This window comes from Salvelinus sp. IW2-2015, linkage group LG2 (assembly GCF_002910315.2).
Source record: "Salvelinus sp. IW2-2015 linkage group LG2, ASM291031v2, whole genome shotgun sequence".
Lineage (NCBI taxonomy): Eukaryota > Metazoa > Chordata > Actinopteri > Salmoniformes > Salmonidae > Salvelinus > Salvelinus sp. IW2-2015.
In genome coordinates this window covers 12,807,765-12,826,783 of record NC_036839.1, presented here as the reverse complement: position 1 = coordinate 12,826,783, position 19,019 = coordinate 12,807,765, and the positions used below count along the sequence as shown (strand labels likewise).

At 43.0% G+C, this 19,019-nt stretch overlaps 1 protein-coding gene across 9 annotated transcripts in view; it reads right to left on the bottom strand.

The window, feature by feature from the left end:
- The window catches only part of LOC111974551 (plakophilin-4-like), a 119,701-nt gene that overhangs the window by 53,800 nt on the left and 46,882 nt on the right, over positions 1-19,019 (bottom strand). For all 9 annotated transcript variants that reach the window (XM_024002337.2, XM_024002382.2, XM_024002356.2 and 6 more), the window contains exon 3: positions 10,842-10,954. In XM_024002337.2, the coding sequence (XP_023858105.1) occupies positions 10,842-10,954 (113 nt within the window). The remainder of the gene's footprint in view (positions 1-10,841; positions 10,955-19,019) is intronic.

Sequence of the window (19,019 nt, the reverse complement as noted above, 5' to 3'; positions counted from 1 at the left end):
ATTTCAAACAGAGCAATTTACAGGTCATTTCTAATAAATCAAGCCATCTAGAAGACTTGTGTGAGCGCTGGACCTAAAAGCAGGGTTCCCACCCTTATGCTTTCCAAGGAAATATCTAGCGGGTCATTATTGCCATGCACCTGGCTCATTCCACCAGTTTGTTGCCTTTTGAGATGTGCAACTTGGTGGGAAAAAAAACATTTGATTTCACCTCATTTTAACATTCTGTCAGAAAGAGCACATGTTAAAAAAACATGTTCTCATCAAAGAGGTTGAATAGAAAAAGTACTATTGTAAGATTCTTTTAAGTGCCAAATAGAGTAAGAGGGTTGATGATTTCATCTTAAATCAGCCATAAATCCCATTGTGACAGGAAGTGTGCAACAGGAAGTAATTGAAAACATTTCTAGCCTATTTATGGGTAACAGGGTTGACGTGTTGTGCTTGATCCGCTCTGTTTTCCACCACGAAACACCAGACAATGGCCAAAAAGAGTAGAACCTGCTCACCTGCTTTTACACTGTGATTTGACTATTAGATGTTCACTGTTTCTTTAGATACATTTTTTTTAACGAATAGTTTCACCTTATTAAAATGAGAGTTCAGTTCACGTAACAGGGTTGACCTTAAAATGACGGACAGGTTTTTTTACCTTAAAATGTGTTCACTAATCACAGGAAATAAATATCAATCTTAAGAAATGACTCAGTCAAAGCAACAGAAATAAATAGGGCTTTACAATAATGTTGAAAACTGGAGGTTTAGTGGGTTAAAATCTTCCTGGAAGTCACATAGGGTACATGTCAAAATGCTGAATTTTGGCACTTTAACAAGTCTTTATTCATATTAAAAAAGAGATTTATTGAATTCTCCATGAGGTCTATATTAAAGGGCACTTAATTGATTATAACATAAAGGGGCAGTATGCAGATAAAAACGTGATTTTCCTGTTTTTGTAAATAATATTTCCACACTAGGAGGTCGAAATGACACACTGAAATTGTGAAAATGATAATGCCCTTTTTGTGTAAGAGCTGTTCGGGGYAAAAAATCTGGAATTTCAGCCTGATCAGGTGGGATGGAACTTTTGGCCCACATCATGACGTCACAATGTGATCCTATTATAATAAACCAATGACTGTTCATCTGGGTAAGGGCGTGGGCTCTAGACCATCCTAATCAACCAATCAGGGCTGAGCAATGGCCAAAGAAGGCTCAGGAAATAAATTAATTATTAGTTATTTTCATTAAATAAACACACACACTGATTTATTAGACATAGTGATGATTTAAAAATAAATTACTAAAACTGCGACAGAAAGCATGGGACGACCCAGCTGCTGTTGCCATTTCGCTGATTGGATCTTATAGAATTAGGCAGTGGTGGAAAAAGTACCTAATTGTCATACTTGAGTAAAAGTAAAGATACCTTAACAGAACATGACTCAAGTAAAAGTGAAAGCCCCCCCAGTAAAATACTACTTGAGTAAAAGTATTTGGTTTTAAATATACTTAAGTATCAAAAGAAAATGTAATTGCTAAAATATACTTAAGWATCAAATTCCTTGTATTAAGCAAACCAGCAGGCACAATTATTATTTTATTTTTTAATTTACAGATAGCCAGGGGCACATCCCAACACTCAGACATCATTTACAAACGACGCATGTGTTTAGTGAGTCCGCCAGATCAGAGGCAGTAGAGATGACCAGGGATGTTCTCTTGATCAGTGTGTGAATTMGACTATTTGAGTACTTTTGAATGGCAGTGAAAATGTATGGAGTAAAAATAAAATTTTATTTTGGAATGTAGTGAAGAAAAAGTAGTCAAAAATATGAATGGTAAAGTACAGACACCCAAAAAACCTACTTTAGTACTTTAAAGTATTTTTACTTAGTGGCAAGAAAAAAATGTGAACCCTTTGGAAATACCTTGATTTGTGTATAAAAATTGGTCATAAAATTTGATCTGATCTTCATCTAGGTCACAACAATAGACAAACACAGTCTGCTTAAACTAATAACACAAACAATTAAACGTTTTCATACCTTTATTGAACACACCGTGTAAACATTCACAGTGCAGCGTGGGGAAAGTAAGTGAACCCTTGGATTTAATAACTGGTTGACCATCCTTTGGCAGCAATAACCTCCACCAAACGTTTTCTGTAGTTGCGGATCAGACCTGCACAACGGTCAGGAGGAATATTGGACCATTCCTCTTTACAGAACTGTTTCAGTTCAGCAATATTCTTGGGATGTCTGGTGTGAACTGCTCTCTTGAGATCATGCCACAGCATCTCAATCAGGTTGAGGTCAGGACTCTGACTGGTCCACTCCAGAAGGCGTATTTTCTTCTGTTGAAGCCATTTTGTTGTTGATTTACTGTGTTTTGGATCGTTGTCCTGTTGCATCACCCAACTTCTGATTGGCGTACAGATTGCCTAACATTCTCCTGAAAAATGTCTTGATAAACTTAGGAATTCATTTTTCCGTCGATGATAGCAAGCTGTCCAGGCCGAGGCAGCAAAGCAGCCCCAAACCATGATGCTCCCTCCACCATACTTTACAGTTGGGATGAGGTTTTGATGTTGGTGAGCTGTGCCTTTTCTTCTCCACACATAGTGTTGTGTTCCTTCCAAACAACTAAACTGTAGTTTCATCTGTCCACAGAATATTTTGCCAGTAGCGAGGATTCTTCTTAACCTAATTGAGCATTCTGTACTGTGCTCTTGCAGTCATCTTTGCAGGACGGCCACTCCTAGGGAGAGTAGCGACAGTGCTGGACTTTCTTCATTTATAGACAATTTGTCTTACCGTGGACTGATGAACATCAAGGCTTTAAGAGATACTTTTGTAACCCTTTCCTGCTTTATGCAAGTCAACAATTCTTAATCTTAGGTCTTCTGAGATTTATTTTGTTTGAGGTACGGTTCACATCAGGCAATGCTTCTTGTGAATAGAAAATTCTAATTTTGTGAGTGTTTTTTTATAGGGCAAGGCAGCTCTAACCAACATCTCCAATCTTATCTCATTGATTGGATTCCTYGTTAGCTGACTCCTGACTCCAATTAGCTTTTGGAGAAGTCATTAGCCTAGGGGTTCACATACTTTCCCCAATGTTTAAATGTGAATGTTTAAATTATATATTCAATATAGACAAGACAAATACGATAATTTGTGTGTGTTATTAGTTTAAGCAAACTGTTTGTATATTGTTGTGACTTAGATGAAGATCAGATCAAATTTGATGACCAATTTATGCAGAAATCCAGGTAATCCCAAAGAGTTCACATACCTACAGTGGCAAGAAAAAGTACCTTACACCACTGGAATTAGGGGAGGGCGATCTACATGCCAACGAGGCGCAGGCAATTAAAAGAGGAAGCTAGGAGAGGTGTGCTCCACTGAGCCATGGCAGATGAAGTGGCATAACTGTACATCCCAAATGGCACCCTATTTCCTTTATAGTGCCCTACTTTTGACCAGGGCCTATAGGGGTGGACCATAAGGCTCTGGTCAAAATAGTGCCCTATATAAGGAATAGGGTGCCCTTTGGGACGTGGCCACAAACTCTTGCTTTCATCATACCCTGTCTCACAGTCACAGCAGCCTGGGTGAGTGGAGGGAGACAGGCAGTAAACTGCTGATACTCACAAACATTACAACAACTAAAACATACCTGACAGCAAAACTTTAGCTCACAACCACATCAGTCCGTTGGTAAGCTACAAAGGGGAAGTGTTTACGCCTTCCATTCCAGTGGGGTGTGAAGTTGCCCGTAGACGCTGATCTTGGGTCAGTGTTGCATTTCCCCCCACAAATGGTTAAGGAAAACACTCAAAAACAATCTTTCTGTATTTTTATCATTAGTCCACCAAGAACCAAAGTGTCACTGGCCACATAACGCAACATGCATTTGCTGAATTATTTTGCATCATTATGTCCAATATCTTGAAAACTTGACTGCTGACATTTAAAACATTTGAGACCATATCAACAGTGGACTATGAAAAGCCAACTGACATTTACTCCTGAGGTGCTGACCTGTTGCACCCTCGACAACCACTGTGATTATTATTATTTGACCCTGCTTCATCTATGAACATTTGAACATCTTGGCCATGTTCTGTTATAATCTCCATCCAGCACAGCCAGAAGAGGACTGGCCACGCCTCATAGCCTGGTTCCTCTCTAGGTTTCTTCCTAGGTTCTGGCCTTTCTAGGGAGCTTTTCTTAAKCACCGTGCTTCTACACCTGCATGGGGTTTTAGGCTGGGTTTCTGTAAAGCACTTTGAGATATCAGCTGATGTAAGAAGGGCTTTATAAATACAGTTGATTTGTAATAATGAAAACTTACCAAAACATAGTTGAGTGGATTTCTCCTTTAAATGGAGACGTCGGGATTTTGACTACTTCCCCAGAGTCAGATGAACTAGTGGATACTATTTTAATGCGCAATGACTGGAAGTCTATATCAGATACCATAGACTTCTACAAGTTAATCTGACTGGGGAAGTAGATATCCAGAAGTATCCCTTTAACTTTAGTATTGGGGGAGGGGAAGCTGATCCTAGATCTGTACCTCATGGAAATTTCACTCCGGAGCTTCCATTCCCCCAGTGGGAGGTCTCAACCCAACCAGAAAGTTTGGCCGCTGATCAAGTCGTACTACCCCTGATGCCTGTATTTTTTCCTCATCAATCTACACACAATACCCCATAATGACAAAGCAAAAAAAGGTTTTTAACCGATGGTGACTGACAGAACTCCAGAGTTCCTCTGTGGAGATGCAAGAGCCTTCCACAAGGACAACCATCTCTGCAGCACTCCACCAATCAGGCTTTTATGGTAGAGTGGCCAGACGGAAGCCATTCCTCAGTAAAAAGCTTGGAGTTTGCCAAAAGGCACCTAAAGGACTCTCAGACCATGAAAAGCAAGATTCTCTGGTCTGATGAAACCAAGATTGAACTCTTTGGCCTGAATGCCAAGCGTCACATCTGGAAGAAACCTGGCACTATCCCTAGGGTGAAGCGAGGTGTTGGCAGCATCATGCCGGGGGATGTTTTTCAGATGCAGGGACTGGGAGACTAGTTAGTATCGAGGGTAAGATGAACGGAGCAAAGTACAGAGAGATCCGTGATGAAAACCTGCTCCAGAGTTCTCAAATGCATTAAGGAAAGAAATTCCACAAATTATCCTGTTAATTGAAATGCATTCCAGGTGACTACCTCATGAATCTGGTTGAGAGAATGCCAAACGTGTGCAAAGCTGTCATCAAGGCAAAGGGTGGCTACTTTGAAGAATCTCAAATATATTTTGATTTGTTTAACACTTTTTTGGTTACTACATGATTCCATATGTATTATTTCATAATTTTGATGTCTTCACTATTATTCTACAATGTAGAAATTAGTAAAAAATAAAGAAAAACCCTGGAATGAGTAGGTGTCTTTTGTTTGTGCTGTGTCATTATGGTATTGTATGTGGATTGATAAGGGACAAAAACAATTTAATCCATTTTAGAGTAAGGCTGGCTGTAATGTAATATATATATWTTTTTAAGTCAAGGTGTCTCAAAACTTTCCGAATGCACTGTATGAAGAAGTAGTCCAGTACTGGAGGTGTAATGGAATGTAATGAGCCCCAACAGAACACTTTAGCATGGTGTCACCTCTATTGTTGGGCCGGACGGGCTACTGAGCTAAGTGCTGACTTTAGGTCTAGGGTAGTCTGTTCCATTTTCAGACACAAATCTCCCCGGGATTGCCCTCTCGTTCCTTCTTCACAGGCTGTTAAAAAGGTGTGAAAATTACTGTGCATGTTTTCTTTACAGGCCTGTGGAGGTCTGTATTGATCCCACAGTGGGACACCAATGACTCTCTCTCTCTCTCCCCCAGACTGATTGTGATGGCTCTATTCTGGACGCTGCTTCACTACAGACCAGGGAGTAAGTAGGGAGCATTACATCACAGTATAGGGAGCGTTCACGAGCCATCCTCAGTCAGGGAGTGTTTCAAAGCTCTCCTCAGTCAGTAATACAGGAAGCTTTACCCATATTGTACAGTCAGTACAGACCAGGGAGCGTTCAACAGCCCTGCTCAGTTAGTAAAGGGTACATTTCCCAGCTCTCCAGTCAACACAGTACAGGCAGCGCCACACAACCAGCCAGCCCAGCTGTGTGCAACTCACTGGCCACAATGACCTGCCAAAGCTGATTACTCTGGCTAGGGTCACCAAAAAGGCCACAACCTCTCCCAACTGGCCATGGCCATCACATGATTGAATTTCATTCCATACAAGGTATACAAAGGCTCAAAATAACCCTGTAAAACCACTCACTGTTATGATGAAGGGCTAAGCCTATATCACTTGTGAGTGCTGAGATTATGACCACAGGAAATMACCCCTATCCTGTAGGGAGAAAATGGTGCTGGTACTTTGGTATTTAACTATCTAAAAATATGATAAATATCATGGCTAGATCCACTCTCACTGAGGATGAGAGTGGATCGAGCTTGTGGAGGAAATAGCAGTAAATAGCCTGGTTGACACCATTTCCCCTGTAGACTTTGTATGGAGAGCCTCCCTCTCTGTCCAGGCTGATCTTCAGCTCCTCTTTGCAGCAGCTCTGGGAGCCCTGAGCTCTGTAATGGACACTCACACATGGAGAGCTGCTGTTGGCCTGCTGGAGCCATGCAGGTAGTCTGGGGCCATGTCCCAAATGGCACCCTATTCCCCATGTAGCGTGCTACTTTTGACCAGCTCCAGAAAGTAGTGCACTACATAGGGTGCCATTTGGACGTAGCTGAGGTCTGCGGCGAGGAGATGCTTCCTATGAGGGCCCCAGGGTTATTAAATCCCAGAAAGAGCTTTCATGATTTAGGTTACACTCTACTTTCAAGAGCTGGAGGCTGGAGCACTATACCCACATAGAACTATACAGGCTAAGGCAAATGAGTCCTAACGGGCAAGCCACAAAGAGACATAGCACTAGAAAGTAGAGACCTCATGTCCTCTACACCAGCAGTTCCCAAACTTTTTATAGTCCCGTACGCCTTCAAACATTCAACCTCCAGCTGTGTACCCCCTCTAGCACCAGGGTCAGCACTCTCAAATGTTGTTTTTTGGCATCGTTGTAAGCCTGCCACACACACTACAATAACTTAACATAAGAATGAATGTGAGTTGTCGTCACTACCAGGCTCGTGGGAAGTGACAAAGAGCTCTTACAGGACCAGGGCACAAATAACAATAATCAATAATGTCCCTCTTTATTTAACCATCTTACATATAGATGCTTAATTGTTAATCGGAAATGGTGAATAACTCACCACAGGTTAATGAGTAGGGTGTGCTTGAAAGGATGCACATAACTCCGCAATGTTGAGTTGTATTGGAGAGTCTGTCTTAAATCATTTTCCACACACAGTCTGTGCCTGAATAGAGTTTTCATGCTAGTGAGGGCCGAGAATCCACTCTCACATAGGTACGTGGTTGCAAGGTTCAGGATACTCTGAGCGCAGCCCAATCCAGAAATCTGGTAGTGGCTTCTGATTAAATTCAATTTTCACAGAACCGCTTGATGCAATTCCGATTAGGCTCTCTTGTTCAGATATCAGTAAGTGGACAGGAGGAAGGGCATGAAAAATATAACGAATCCAGTTGTTTGTGTCATCCGTTTCGCGAAAGTACCTGCGTAATTGCGCACCCAACTCACTCAGGTCTTTCGCTATATCACATTTGACAGACATTGTCCGTAAGCTTGAGTTCATTTGCACACCAAAAAAATCATACAATGATGGAAAGACCTGTGTGTTGTCCTTGTTAAATGCAGACAGAGAATGCAGGCGGCCAGGACAAGTGAAAATTATGGTCCGTAAAGAAAACTTTAAGCTCGTCTCTCAATTTAAAAAAACGTGTCAATACTTTGCCCCTTGATAACCAGCGCACTTCTGTATGTTATAAAAGCGTTACATGGTCGCTGCCCATATCACTGCATAGTGCAGAAAATACACGAGAGTTCAGGTGCCTTGCTTTAACAAAGTTAACCATTTTCACTGTAGTGTCCAAAACATATTTCAAGCTGTCAGGCATTCCCTTGGCAGCAAGAGCCTCTCGGTGGATGCTGCAGTGTACCAAAGTGGCGTCGGAAGCAACTGCTTGCACGCGCATTACCTCTCCACTATGTCTCCCTGTCATGGCTTTTGCGCCATCAGTAAAGATACCAACATGAGCAGCAGCTACGTTTGGCTACATATGGAACGTTAGTGCAATTCCCACGAGAGAGTAACGGTTAATGTGATTGGATGTTAATTACTTGACTAGGCTACCTGTATTTGACATTGTGTTGTTATTTCGCTGAACACTAGATGGTTTAATTTTATTTTTGCCAGTGAAACGAGGCTGCTCAGGCAAGAAAAAAAACTCACCTAAATGTATAGCCCCGTTGAAAAATATAAATGGACTGTTTGAAAATGTGAAAAAAAAAAAAAAAAATTGTTTTATGTGAATCACATTTTTATTTGGCGTACCCCCGACGGCATTGTGTGTACCCCTGGGGGTACGCATACCCCAGTTTGGGAATACTTGCTCTATACACAATACGTTGTATACACTGGGTGTGTCCGAAATGGCACCATAGTCCCTATAAAGTGCACTACTTTTTACCAGAGCTCTATGGGACTTGGTCAAAATTCGAGCATAACATGAGTAATATGGGACATAATTTCAGACGCAGCCAAATATCCCACATAATTCAACATGTTGTTGGCCATTACGCTAAAACCAGACCAAAACTGGTCACGTCAGCACAATGGATAACTGATTTAAAGCGGATATATTAAAAACCAACAGAAACAACCAGTATTAATAAGTGCCACTAACATGTGTTCATTAAGCAATTTCCCTAACATGCCACAGTCCATTAACCTCCTCTTATTTCCCTTGCTGCATTTCACCATTAACATTCCTACTCAACACTACATCAGGTGCTATGATCCCCCCAAAGTTAATCAGTGTGATTCAATGCTGCATAGCTGGAGCACTTGAAACCAAATAATACCCTACCTCTTCAAATAGCATCTTAAATAAGACCCCCCCCACCCCCCCGCCAAATATGCAATTGTCTTTCCCTACTAGCACTGACTTTGTTTGAGGAAAAATGTAATTACTACGACTGTGATGTGGTTGTCTTAACTAGCTATCTTTAGATGAATGCACTTACTGTAAATCGCATTAGATAAAAGCATGTGCTAAATTACTAAATTGTAAAATGTCCCAAATGGCACCCAATTTCCAATATAGTGCACTACTTTCACCAGAGCTTGTCAAAAGCAGTGAATAGGGTGACTAAATCTGAACAGTTCTTCAAATAAACCCACCAACAGATATACGTAACATGACATCCATACAGCATCGCAAAGTAAGCATGCAGGAGATTTAGCCAGACATAGGAAAAGCGCAGCGATTTGAAGGTAATGTTGACTATTGTAAATAAATGAAGCCTCCTGTGGACAGATGTGTCTGGTAGCCAGTGAGGCATGAGGAGGAACAGCACAGAGCATAATCCTAACTGACATGTGGGGAATACAAGGACCAAATGGCACCCTATTCCCTTACATGCTGACCACACCGCTTGCGTTGCAAAATACATTTACACATACATGTTATTCAATCATTGCACCCACACTGCTCACGAGCGTCGGCGTAGCCAGACGCTAAAATAGAACTGGACGCTTGATGCGCTGCAAGTCCTGCCTCTCCCATCTCATTGGCTTTTAGGAACATATACCCAATATACGTGGGTGATTGAAAGATGAACTGAGGTACACACTCCAGTTGGTGGTGGTAATGCACCTTAAAGTRGGTTGCCAACCACCATATAAAGTCCAAAGAAGAAGAAGCCTGAAGAAGGAGAAATTACTAGAAACTAACTTGGTTTTCCCATTTATCTGTGGATTAATTGTCTGAGTAGACAAACATGGCCATTGATTTTGTTCTGTTTGAGCAGAGGAACCCAGCACTAGCAATGGCAAAATGCATGGAATTGCAGGAAATTAGCTTTAAAACTGTCGAATTGTCTCTCAGCTGCATGCCAAACTATGTAGAATTGCACAACATTTGCTTCAAAACTGCAGCATTTTCTCTACGCCGCCAAGATAAATAGTACATTAGCTAGAAAGGTAAGAGTTCACACTTCCTCTTCCAATGAACTGTGGAGTGGTCAAAAGAATGAAACTGTCTACCAAATCTATAATTTTTTGCTAACATATAGTATGATGGGAGTCCCTGGGTCGTGGGTTTGCCTGGTCGGGGGTTACTGGGCAAGAAAAGTTTGAAAATCCCTGCCCTTTGCAAGTATGCAACGCAATAAGCTACGCAAAATGCTTGGCGTACTTGCCTAGTAAAAATACACAAACGTGTGCAGTGGCGCAATTTGTAACTCGACACAAGTATGCAGGACGGCAATTTTGCGTAGCTAATTGTGTTCTTGCATTGCATAATTGCGTAGGGCATAAAATAGGCTTACGCCTAGACCAGCAAACRTCCTGCCATCTTCTCCAGTATCTGCTACCATAGACAACCTACTGTTTTTACTTATCTCAGCAATGTAATGGCGAGTCAAACTGACAGGTGAATTGATGAGAGGGTCGAAGATGACGCCTCCGTCTCTGTTCCGTATACACTGTCCAATCAGATTTCATTACACTGCCGCTGTATTCTCTTGTCAAGAGGCTATACTATGGAGTACGCCAACTGCTGTGACTGAGGAAGAAGCCATGTGCCAAGCTATGACGAGCATATTACACTACACTGCGTGTGTGCGTGTGTTCTCATCACCTGTCGCTAGCAGCGCCTGGCGACTCGGCCCCGAGTCTGCATCTTTCCAGCTGATTGGCCACAATCTGTCTCTCTACCTCCAGCTCCCTGGTCAGCCTCTCAAACTGGAGCTCCTGCAGAAAGACAAAAAGGACAAGACACATTAACACAAGGTCAGAGATGCCATGCCTAACACAAGGTCAGAGATGCCATGCCTTATACAAGGTCTCCCTTGTAAAACTGGTACTTCCTGGTAAAATAAAAAAAGACACAGGCTTCTCCACTGATGATGTTGATGATGAAGACGATGACAAGAAGGAATGAAGAACAGAGACAGTGCCTGTACACGCAAAGAACCAGACTACACAATAGATGTACAAAAACAAGCACAATCACACGCCAATAACGTGGGGAAATGATATGCCTTGGAAAACAAACAAACAATTTAAGCCACACACACGCATGATAATGTACAGCCCACACACAGAGATAGAAGCACCACTTTAGCCTGGGCAAAAAGAGTGTTATTCCGCCTTGCTTCTACTAGCTGCTCCTCAGGGAGCAATGCAGGAATCAGCATCTGACTCTTGTAATTATCTAACCCCAGCGAGGCTGCGTGTCTAGGACTCTGCCTGGGCTCTCTCGCCCTGTCTCTCAGCCGGGCTTCAAGCACTGCAGCACGTCATATGAAGAGAGACTCAAAAAACACATTCATGTATACATACACATGTATAAACCCGCATTACACTTTTAGACCTACATGTACACACACACAAACTAGACCTACATACATCCCACACAGCCATTTCCCACTCACCTTAATTGCGTGTGGCTGAGGAGGCGGTAATCTAGCTAGCTTAGCTCACTCTTTCTTCAGCCCAGCTGTTGTCCATTCCATAAAGCATCACCCAGCCACAGTCACAGCACTCCACTCCTCAAGAGGTAGTCACAGCCACAGCACTCAAGAGGAAATTGGACAAGGTCTCTGTGGCTTCAGGGTGCCCACTTTTCACGCCTCCTCTCCACCACTTCTGTAGGTGCTCCGAGAACMTCTCCTGACTGGAGACTCATTCGGCTCAGAAGAGTGCTAGCCAATGCTCCCCCCTCCCTCCCTTCCTCCCTCCCCTGCCTTGACTTGTCCCCTCCTCGCTGCTCTCCTCTGGCTCTGTAATGGTCATGTGCAGCCTGTGCCTGCTGCAGAGAGGGTTACGGAGATGGGAACACTGCTCAACCCTGCTCCACCACAGAGAGAGAGAGACAAACAACACTGCAGTTTCCTCAGGAAGTAGGAAAATCCACAGTGTGGCTCTGGCTCTAGCACACGCACACACACACACATCTTAAACAGGGACAGAAACAGAGAGCGCCATGTGTATATTTCCTGACAGGAAAACACACTGATATACTTTAATGGAAATGATCAATCCTTCATGGCAGCCGCTTTAGAGATGTACAGAATATGCGAGAGGAAAACGTATGTTCTGGTCAAGAATCAGGTCTACGATGACAAATAAAAACAGACTAAATCTAGTTATCAAGTCAAGCTTACTCCMAGTCTAGTTATTATAGATAGTCTCTGAGGAAGTTCATAAAATCTCAAGGTCTTTGAGACAATGACATCTTTTTAGTGACATCTAGCAAAATATGTCCAGGGGTGATGTTGTAACTGCTCATCTTTCMAAATAAAGCTCAAACACTGCACAAGGTAATCTAACAGCGCTAGTGTACTCTGTGTGTGTGTGTGAGACGCCAACACATTGTGCTTATCCTCATGCTCTCAGCACTGCACCACATTACACATGATATTAAATCTCTGAGCGCAGAGATCACTGGTATATGCTTTTCTCCGCACATTCCACTTTCATAATGGTCTCTTAAAAGCAGGTGTGCAGTTTGACTGGCTACGCTGTKCGATCACTGGTGCTGGAGGAACTGTTTAGACTAGAGAAGTAGAAAGAGAGAGAGAGCGTGGGACTTTATGCCCCCCCCCAAAAAAACTAACAAATACAGCTTTCCAGCTCACTGGAGGCTAGGGGAGTTCTGGTAATCTGTTGACATGAGAGGAAAATAGCCCACCAGGACCCAATAGTTCATACTGCAGAGTTCATACCGCGTGTTGTGTATAAGAAAGAACATCGCAGGGGTGCTTCTTGTAGACAAAACAGAGAAACGATTCAAAGAAACCATTTCACAGCCAGTAGGCAGGACTGTGTGGAACCACTGGGCCAGAGCCTGACAAAAACAKCGCGTCCCAAATGGCATCCTATTCCCTACGTAGTGCACCTCTTACGACCAGGGCAGTGCACTGTATAGGGAATAGGATGCCATGTGGGATGCATACAGGGTGGATGTCCCTTCCAGGAAGAGAACAGACTTGCTTCAGCTCTACTTCTCCCTCCCTCTCTCCTTAGCTCAGCACGGAAAACAAAATGACACGACACGATTGTATCGTGGACTATTAAACATTTTAAAATGTTCACTTTTCTTGAAGATGTACAAATGTTTGTGTAAACACACAGAGACATAGTTTGTCATGAACATAGTTGGCTGTGTTTTCAGTTCATTTTGTAGGCCTTCCTTCTAAGCTCCTATTMCAAATTGTCTTGTTTGACCGTGGTTGCCTTGAAAGTCCTAGGGGAAGAAACGTGCAAATCTCAGAGCTAGATATAGGGTGCCCTGGCGGTTAAAAGCGTTGGGTCAGTAACCGAAAGGTCGCTGGTTTGAATCCCAGAGCAGACTCCAATGTGCCCTTGAGCAAGGCACTTAACCCTAATTGCTCCTGTCAGTCGCTCTGGATAAGAGCATCTGCTAAATCAGGGGTACCCAAACTTTTTCACTCAGGCCCATCTTCCAGTATTGGGGAACATCCCGCATCCCCCCCCCCATGCGCACCCCCCATCTATTTCTATGGGCACAAACACCTATCATGACACAAACTGTTCAACCCCGTCTTGTTGGCGGAGAGAACATTTTGTAGGTTTGAACCTTATTTCCTGCAATTCTATACATTTCGCCACGTTTAATTATATTCACGTGATATTTGAATGAACCGAACATTACAAACTCTATGGGCTAAAAAAACCTGACTGACAAGAGGAACTGGTGATGCACTACCCAATTTTGAAATTGCACTTTATGCATTCTACTATTACAACTTTCAACAGTGAAAGCCAGACTGAGTTCCTTAWCAGTTTGGGAACCACTACACTAAATGACTCAAATGTAAAACACGTAAGCACATCCAAGGTAAATTCGTGTTGCGTTTTCTACTGAGCAATGCAGCAGGTCTGAATAGAATCCAGATTGTGTTTATGCTGAAACATGGCCGAAAGGAGCATCTGCTGCTGCCATAAGGCGCTAAGAGCTTGATAACCACGACTATCGGACCAGCTCCAAGCCTGTCCTACCCACGCTCTGTGSCCCATCCCTGCCTCCACTGCGGCTGCCTGCATGTATGGAGGAGATCCAGTGCTTCCTGTATGGAGGCAGAGCAAACGACCCTCTGCCTCTCCAGGTATTTCCTGCCTGAGCCGAGTACTACAGTGCCTTCGGAAAGTATTCACACCCCTTGACCTTTTGCTGTGTTACAGCRTGAATTTAAAATCGACTAAATTGATAGTGTCACTGGCACACACACACAGTCAAAGTTGAATTATGTTTAGAAATGTTTCCAAATTAATAAAAAATGAAAATCTGAATTGTCTTGAGTCAGTAAATATTCAACCCCTTTGTTATGGCAAGTTTAAATAAGTTTAAAATGGCCTTAACAAGTCACATAATAAAGTTGCATGGACTCACTCTGCGTCCAATAATAGTGTTCAACGGAGGCCGAGCAGTGAATTTCAAACACAGATTCAACCACAAAGACCAGGGAGGTTTTTCAARGCTTCACAAAGAAGGGCACCTATTGGTAGATGGTAAAAAAATATTTAAAAAAATCATGTGCAAATATTGTAAAATCCAGGTAAAGCTCTTAGAGACTTACCCAGAAAGACTCTCAGCTGTCATCGCTGCCAAAGGAGATTCTAACATTATTCAGGAGGTTGAATACAGTTGAAGTCGGATGTTTACATACACCTTAGCCAAATTAATTTTAACTCAGTTTTTCACAATTCCTGACATTTAATCCTTGTAAAAATTCCCTGTTTTAGGTCAGTTAGGATCACCACTATTTTAAGAATGTGAAAACGTCAGAATAATAGTAGCTATAATTATTTATTTCAGCTTTAATTTCTTTCATCACATTCCCAGTGGGTCAGAAGTTTGCATACACTCAATTAGTATTTGGTAGCATTGCCTTCAAATTGTTTAACTTGGGTTGAACGCTTCAGGTAGCCTTCCACAAGCAATTGGGTGAATTTTGGCCCATTCCTCCTGACAGAGCTGGTGTAACTGAGTCAGGTTTGTAGGCCTCCTTGCTCGCACACGCTTTTTCAGTTCTGCCCACACATTTTCTATAGGATTGAGGTCAGGGCTTTGTGATGGCCCCTCCAATACCTTGACTTTGTTGTCCTTAAGCCATTTTGCCACAACTTTGGAAGTGTGCTTGGGGTCATTGTCCATTTGGAAGACCCATTTGCGACCAAGCTTTAACTTCCTGACTGATGTCTTGAGATGTTGCTTCAATATATCCACATCATTTTCCTATCTCATGATGCCATCTATTTTGTGAAGTGCACCAGTCCCTCCTGCAGCAAAGCACCCCAACAACATGATGCTGCCACCCCCGTGCTTCACGGTTGGGATGTTGTTACTCAGCTTGCAAACCTCACCCCTTTTCCTCCAAACATAACGATAGTCATTATGGCCAAACCGTTCCATTTTTGTTTCATCAGACCAGAGGACATTTCTCCAAAAAGTACGATCTTTTTCCCCATGTGCAGTTGCAAACCGTAGTCTGGCTTTTTTTTTTTAAATGGGGGTTTTGGAGCAGTGGCTTCTTCCTTGCTGAGCGGCCTTTCAGGTTATGTCGTTATAGGACTCGTTTTACTGTGGATATAGATACTTTTGTACCCGTTTCCTCCAGCATCGTCACAAGGTCCTTTGCTGTTGTTCTGGGATTGATTTGCACCTTTCACACCAAAGTACGTTCATCTCTAGGAGACAGAACGTGTCTCCTTCCTGAGGGGTATGATGGCTGCTTGGTCCCATGGTGTTTATACTTGCGTACTATTGTTTGTACAGATGAATGTACAAACGATAATTGCTCCCAAGGATGAACCAGAGTTGTTGTGGTCTTCAATTTCTGAGGTCTTGGTTGATTTCTTTTGATTTTCCCATGATGTCAAGCAAAGAGGCACTGAGTTTGAAGGTAGGCCTTGAAATACATCCACACCACCAATTGACTCAAATGATGTCAATTAGCCTATCAGAAGCTTCTAAAGCCATGACATAATTTTCTGGAATTTTCCAAGCTGTTTAAAGGCACAGTCAACTTAATGTATGTAAACTTCTGACCCACTGGAATTGTGATACAGTGAATTATAAGTGAAATAATCTGTCTGTAATCAATTGTTGGAAAAATTACTTAGTAGATGAACTAACAGACTTGACAAAACTATAGTTTGTCAACAAGAAATTGTGGTTGAAAAACGAGTTAATGACTCCAACCTAAATGTATGTAAACTTCCGACTTCAACTGTATCCGATCAAGATATATTATTTTTCTCTTTCAATTTTACAAATGTTCAAATTTGTCTTCCACTATTGACATTACAGAATATTCTGCATAGATTGTAAAAAAAGAAGGAAAAAAAAGAATAATTAAATAAATTTCAATTCCACTTTGTAAGACAACAAAATGTGGAAAAAGTTATAGGATGTGAATACGTTCTGAAGGCACTGTAAGTAACTGGCCCTCTCCCACCCTGCAGCAAAAACACTTAAGGGTCGCCAGCCCATCAGTCCCTCACTGCATCTACTCGGCGGCCATAATTATTACTGCAACGTCCTACTCAACATCACTCTCCTCATCTTTTAATATTTGATGTTTTTAGGCTCTCTATTGTACATTCCAACACTAATTTCCACAGGATCGGTTGTTATGAACAGTTTGAAGCCCGTGACAAATATGGATCAAATACATTCATACTTAGCATCTCATAACAGGCCGCTACGTGTCGCCATGGGCACCCATCTATTGAAACAAGGCCAAAGACTACACGGCCTAAAATAAGCGTATTCTACTGGCCTTAAATAGAATGGCTCTAGCTATGGTCTCCATGTATAAATTCATTGTGTATGCCGAGCGTGGCTCAGTCAGCCGCAGAATGGGACACATCTATTCAGCTTAATGATGCGACGCGTCAGGACAACGGCTGCGGTAATGACCATTAAACAAGGCCTGTGCTTATTTATCTCCTGCGGCGAGGGGCAGAAGCAGAGGCGGCGGGCCCTCTGCCCCCCCCCCCCCCCCCCCGTCGGTCTGTGCCAGGCTTAGTGGAGAGAGGGTTGGAGACAATGGAGACCGGCCGTCCCGTAACAACATGCCGCTTTGCTCAGGCTCCGCTCAGCTCCATTCATTGTTTGGCATGACAATGAGTGTCAGTCCACGAACCTGACGGCCCAGTACAAACAGACGACACTCCGCCACGCCCCCAGGTCGTACGCCCCTTGCAGAAGCTTAATGGACAGTGACAAAACGGGAGCTCAAAGCGCCAAMCCTGCCCTCTGCTCAGTCGGTCCTGCAGCCTCAGCCCGGCCCAGCCTCAGCCCCTCACTCGCCACCACCTACAGGTCTACACTTGACATGATAGGGTGTTATTTCAGGATGCAGACCATTTTTGTATTAATTTAGCATTTATTTATCCAGTCCCATTGAGGTCCCTTTACACTTTATAGTACCCTGCTTTTAACACGAAAATGTAATTTACTCTGCTGAAAATGAAATGGAACAAGTAGGAAGTAAAAGAGTCAAGTGGCATCAGTCACTTTCAAAACCACAAAAAGCATTACAAAGACTGTGGCATTGTAACTGCATACCAGAAAGGAAGATTGTGCCTGGCCTATAGGGTCGAAGACTGTGGTCACAATAACACAACGCAGGCTTAACTGTGTCGGTGTATTTTTATTAGCAGAGTCCTCCTGTATATAGATTTCTAGGGCTCTGATTAGAAGCTGCTGATCATTTCCACTCCAACGGGCTCTCCTCTTCTCCGGGCCTGATTGAACGTAATGGCTCAATCAGGCCCAGAGGGCTGGTTTGGGTGACGCTGGCTTGGCCCGCCTTGGGCCAGCAGAAGTCAGAGTTGACGGGCATTGGAGCGCTCTCGGTCGGCCCTCAAACATCAGCTCCGACATACTAATCGCGCACTTATGCCGAGATATAAATATCTCAGTGAGCGCATGCAAATATGAACCCATAAGGGGATAGTCTGGCTCCAGTGTTCTACAGGCCAGATCCACACTACGTCTGATCCAACAGCACCAAGCAACTTCCTCACGCCTCTCCACTCTGTTGCGAGGCTTTGTTAACCTGTTAATTCCACTCTCCTGACATATCTTTTTTTTTTTTTTTTTTTACACTTAATTGAGACAGTAGGAGAGACGGTGAGAAGGGAGGACGTAGGGTTTCACAACGGTGTCTGGTAGAGAGAAACATGTGGTTGGTGCTGGGAGCTAGGCGACTGGCTCTGCACGGTTTTGTGGGTCTTTGTGAAGTGTGAATACGCACGTGTCTTCTGTATTCCTGGCTGCACAATGAATTACCCAACTGAGACAATAAAGTTGGAATTGGATCGCATTGGGGAGGCCCAATGCGAGGCAAAGCCAGAGGTGGCATGTCCCTCTCCTAGACTTGTCCTCATTGTCTGCTCTACTGTAGAACAGAGACAGGAAATGACAACATATGGCATGTGTCAGCATYTTCCCCCATCTTCTCCTCAAGTGACTGCAATTTTACCGTCCCCGAGCAGCAAAGGATTCCAACATATTTTACGCTGCACTTTAATGCATATCTAATGCTTTTGTAGCATTCTAGGTAGTGTGACGGAAAGCATAGAGTGTTACTGATTTTCCGCGAGTTCTTTCGCCAGGTCTGACATGCCACGTAGTAGCAGCAGTGCTAATCCTACTGTACTTCACACTTTTCAACCCAAATTGTAGTTCTATTCTTCTATCGGGYCAATCAAACATCTTCATAATGGGCTTTGTTGGAGTTTCTAAAGCCAACCTGACGATCATGCGGAGAGCAACTGCTCC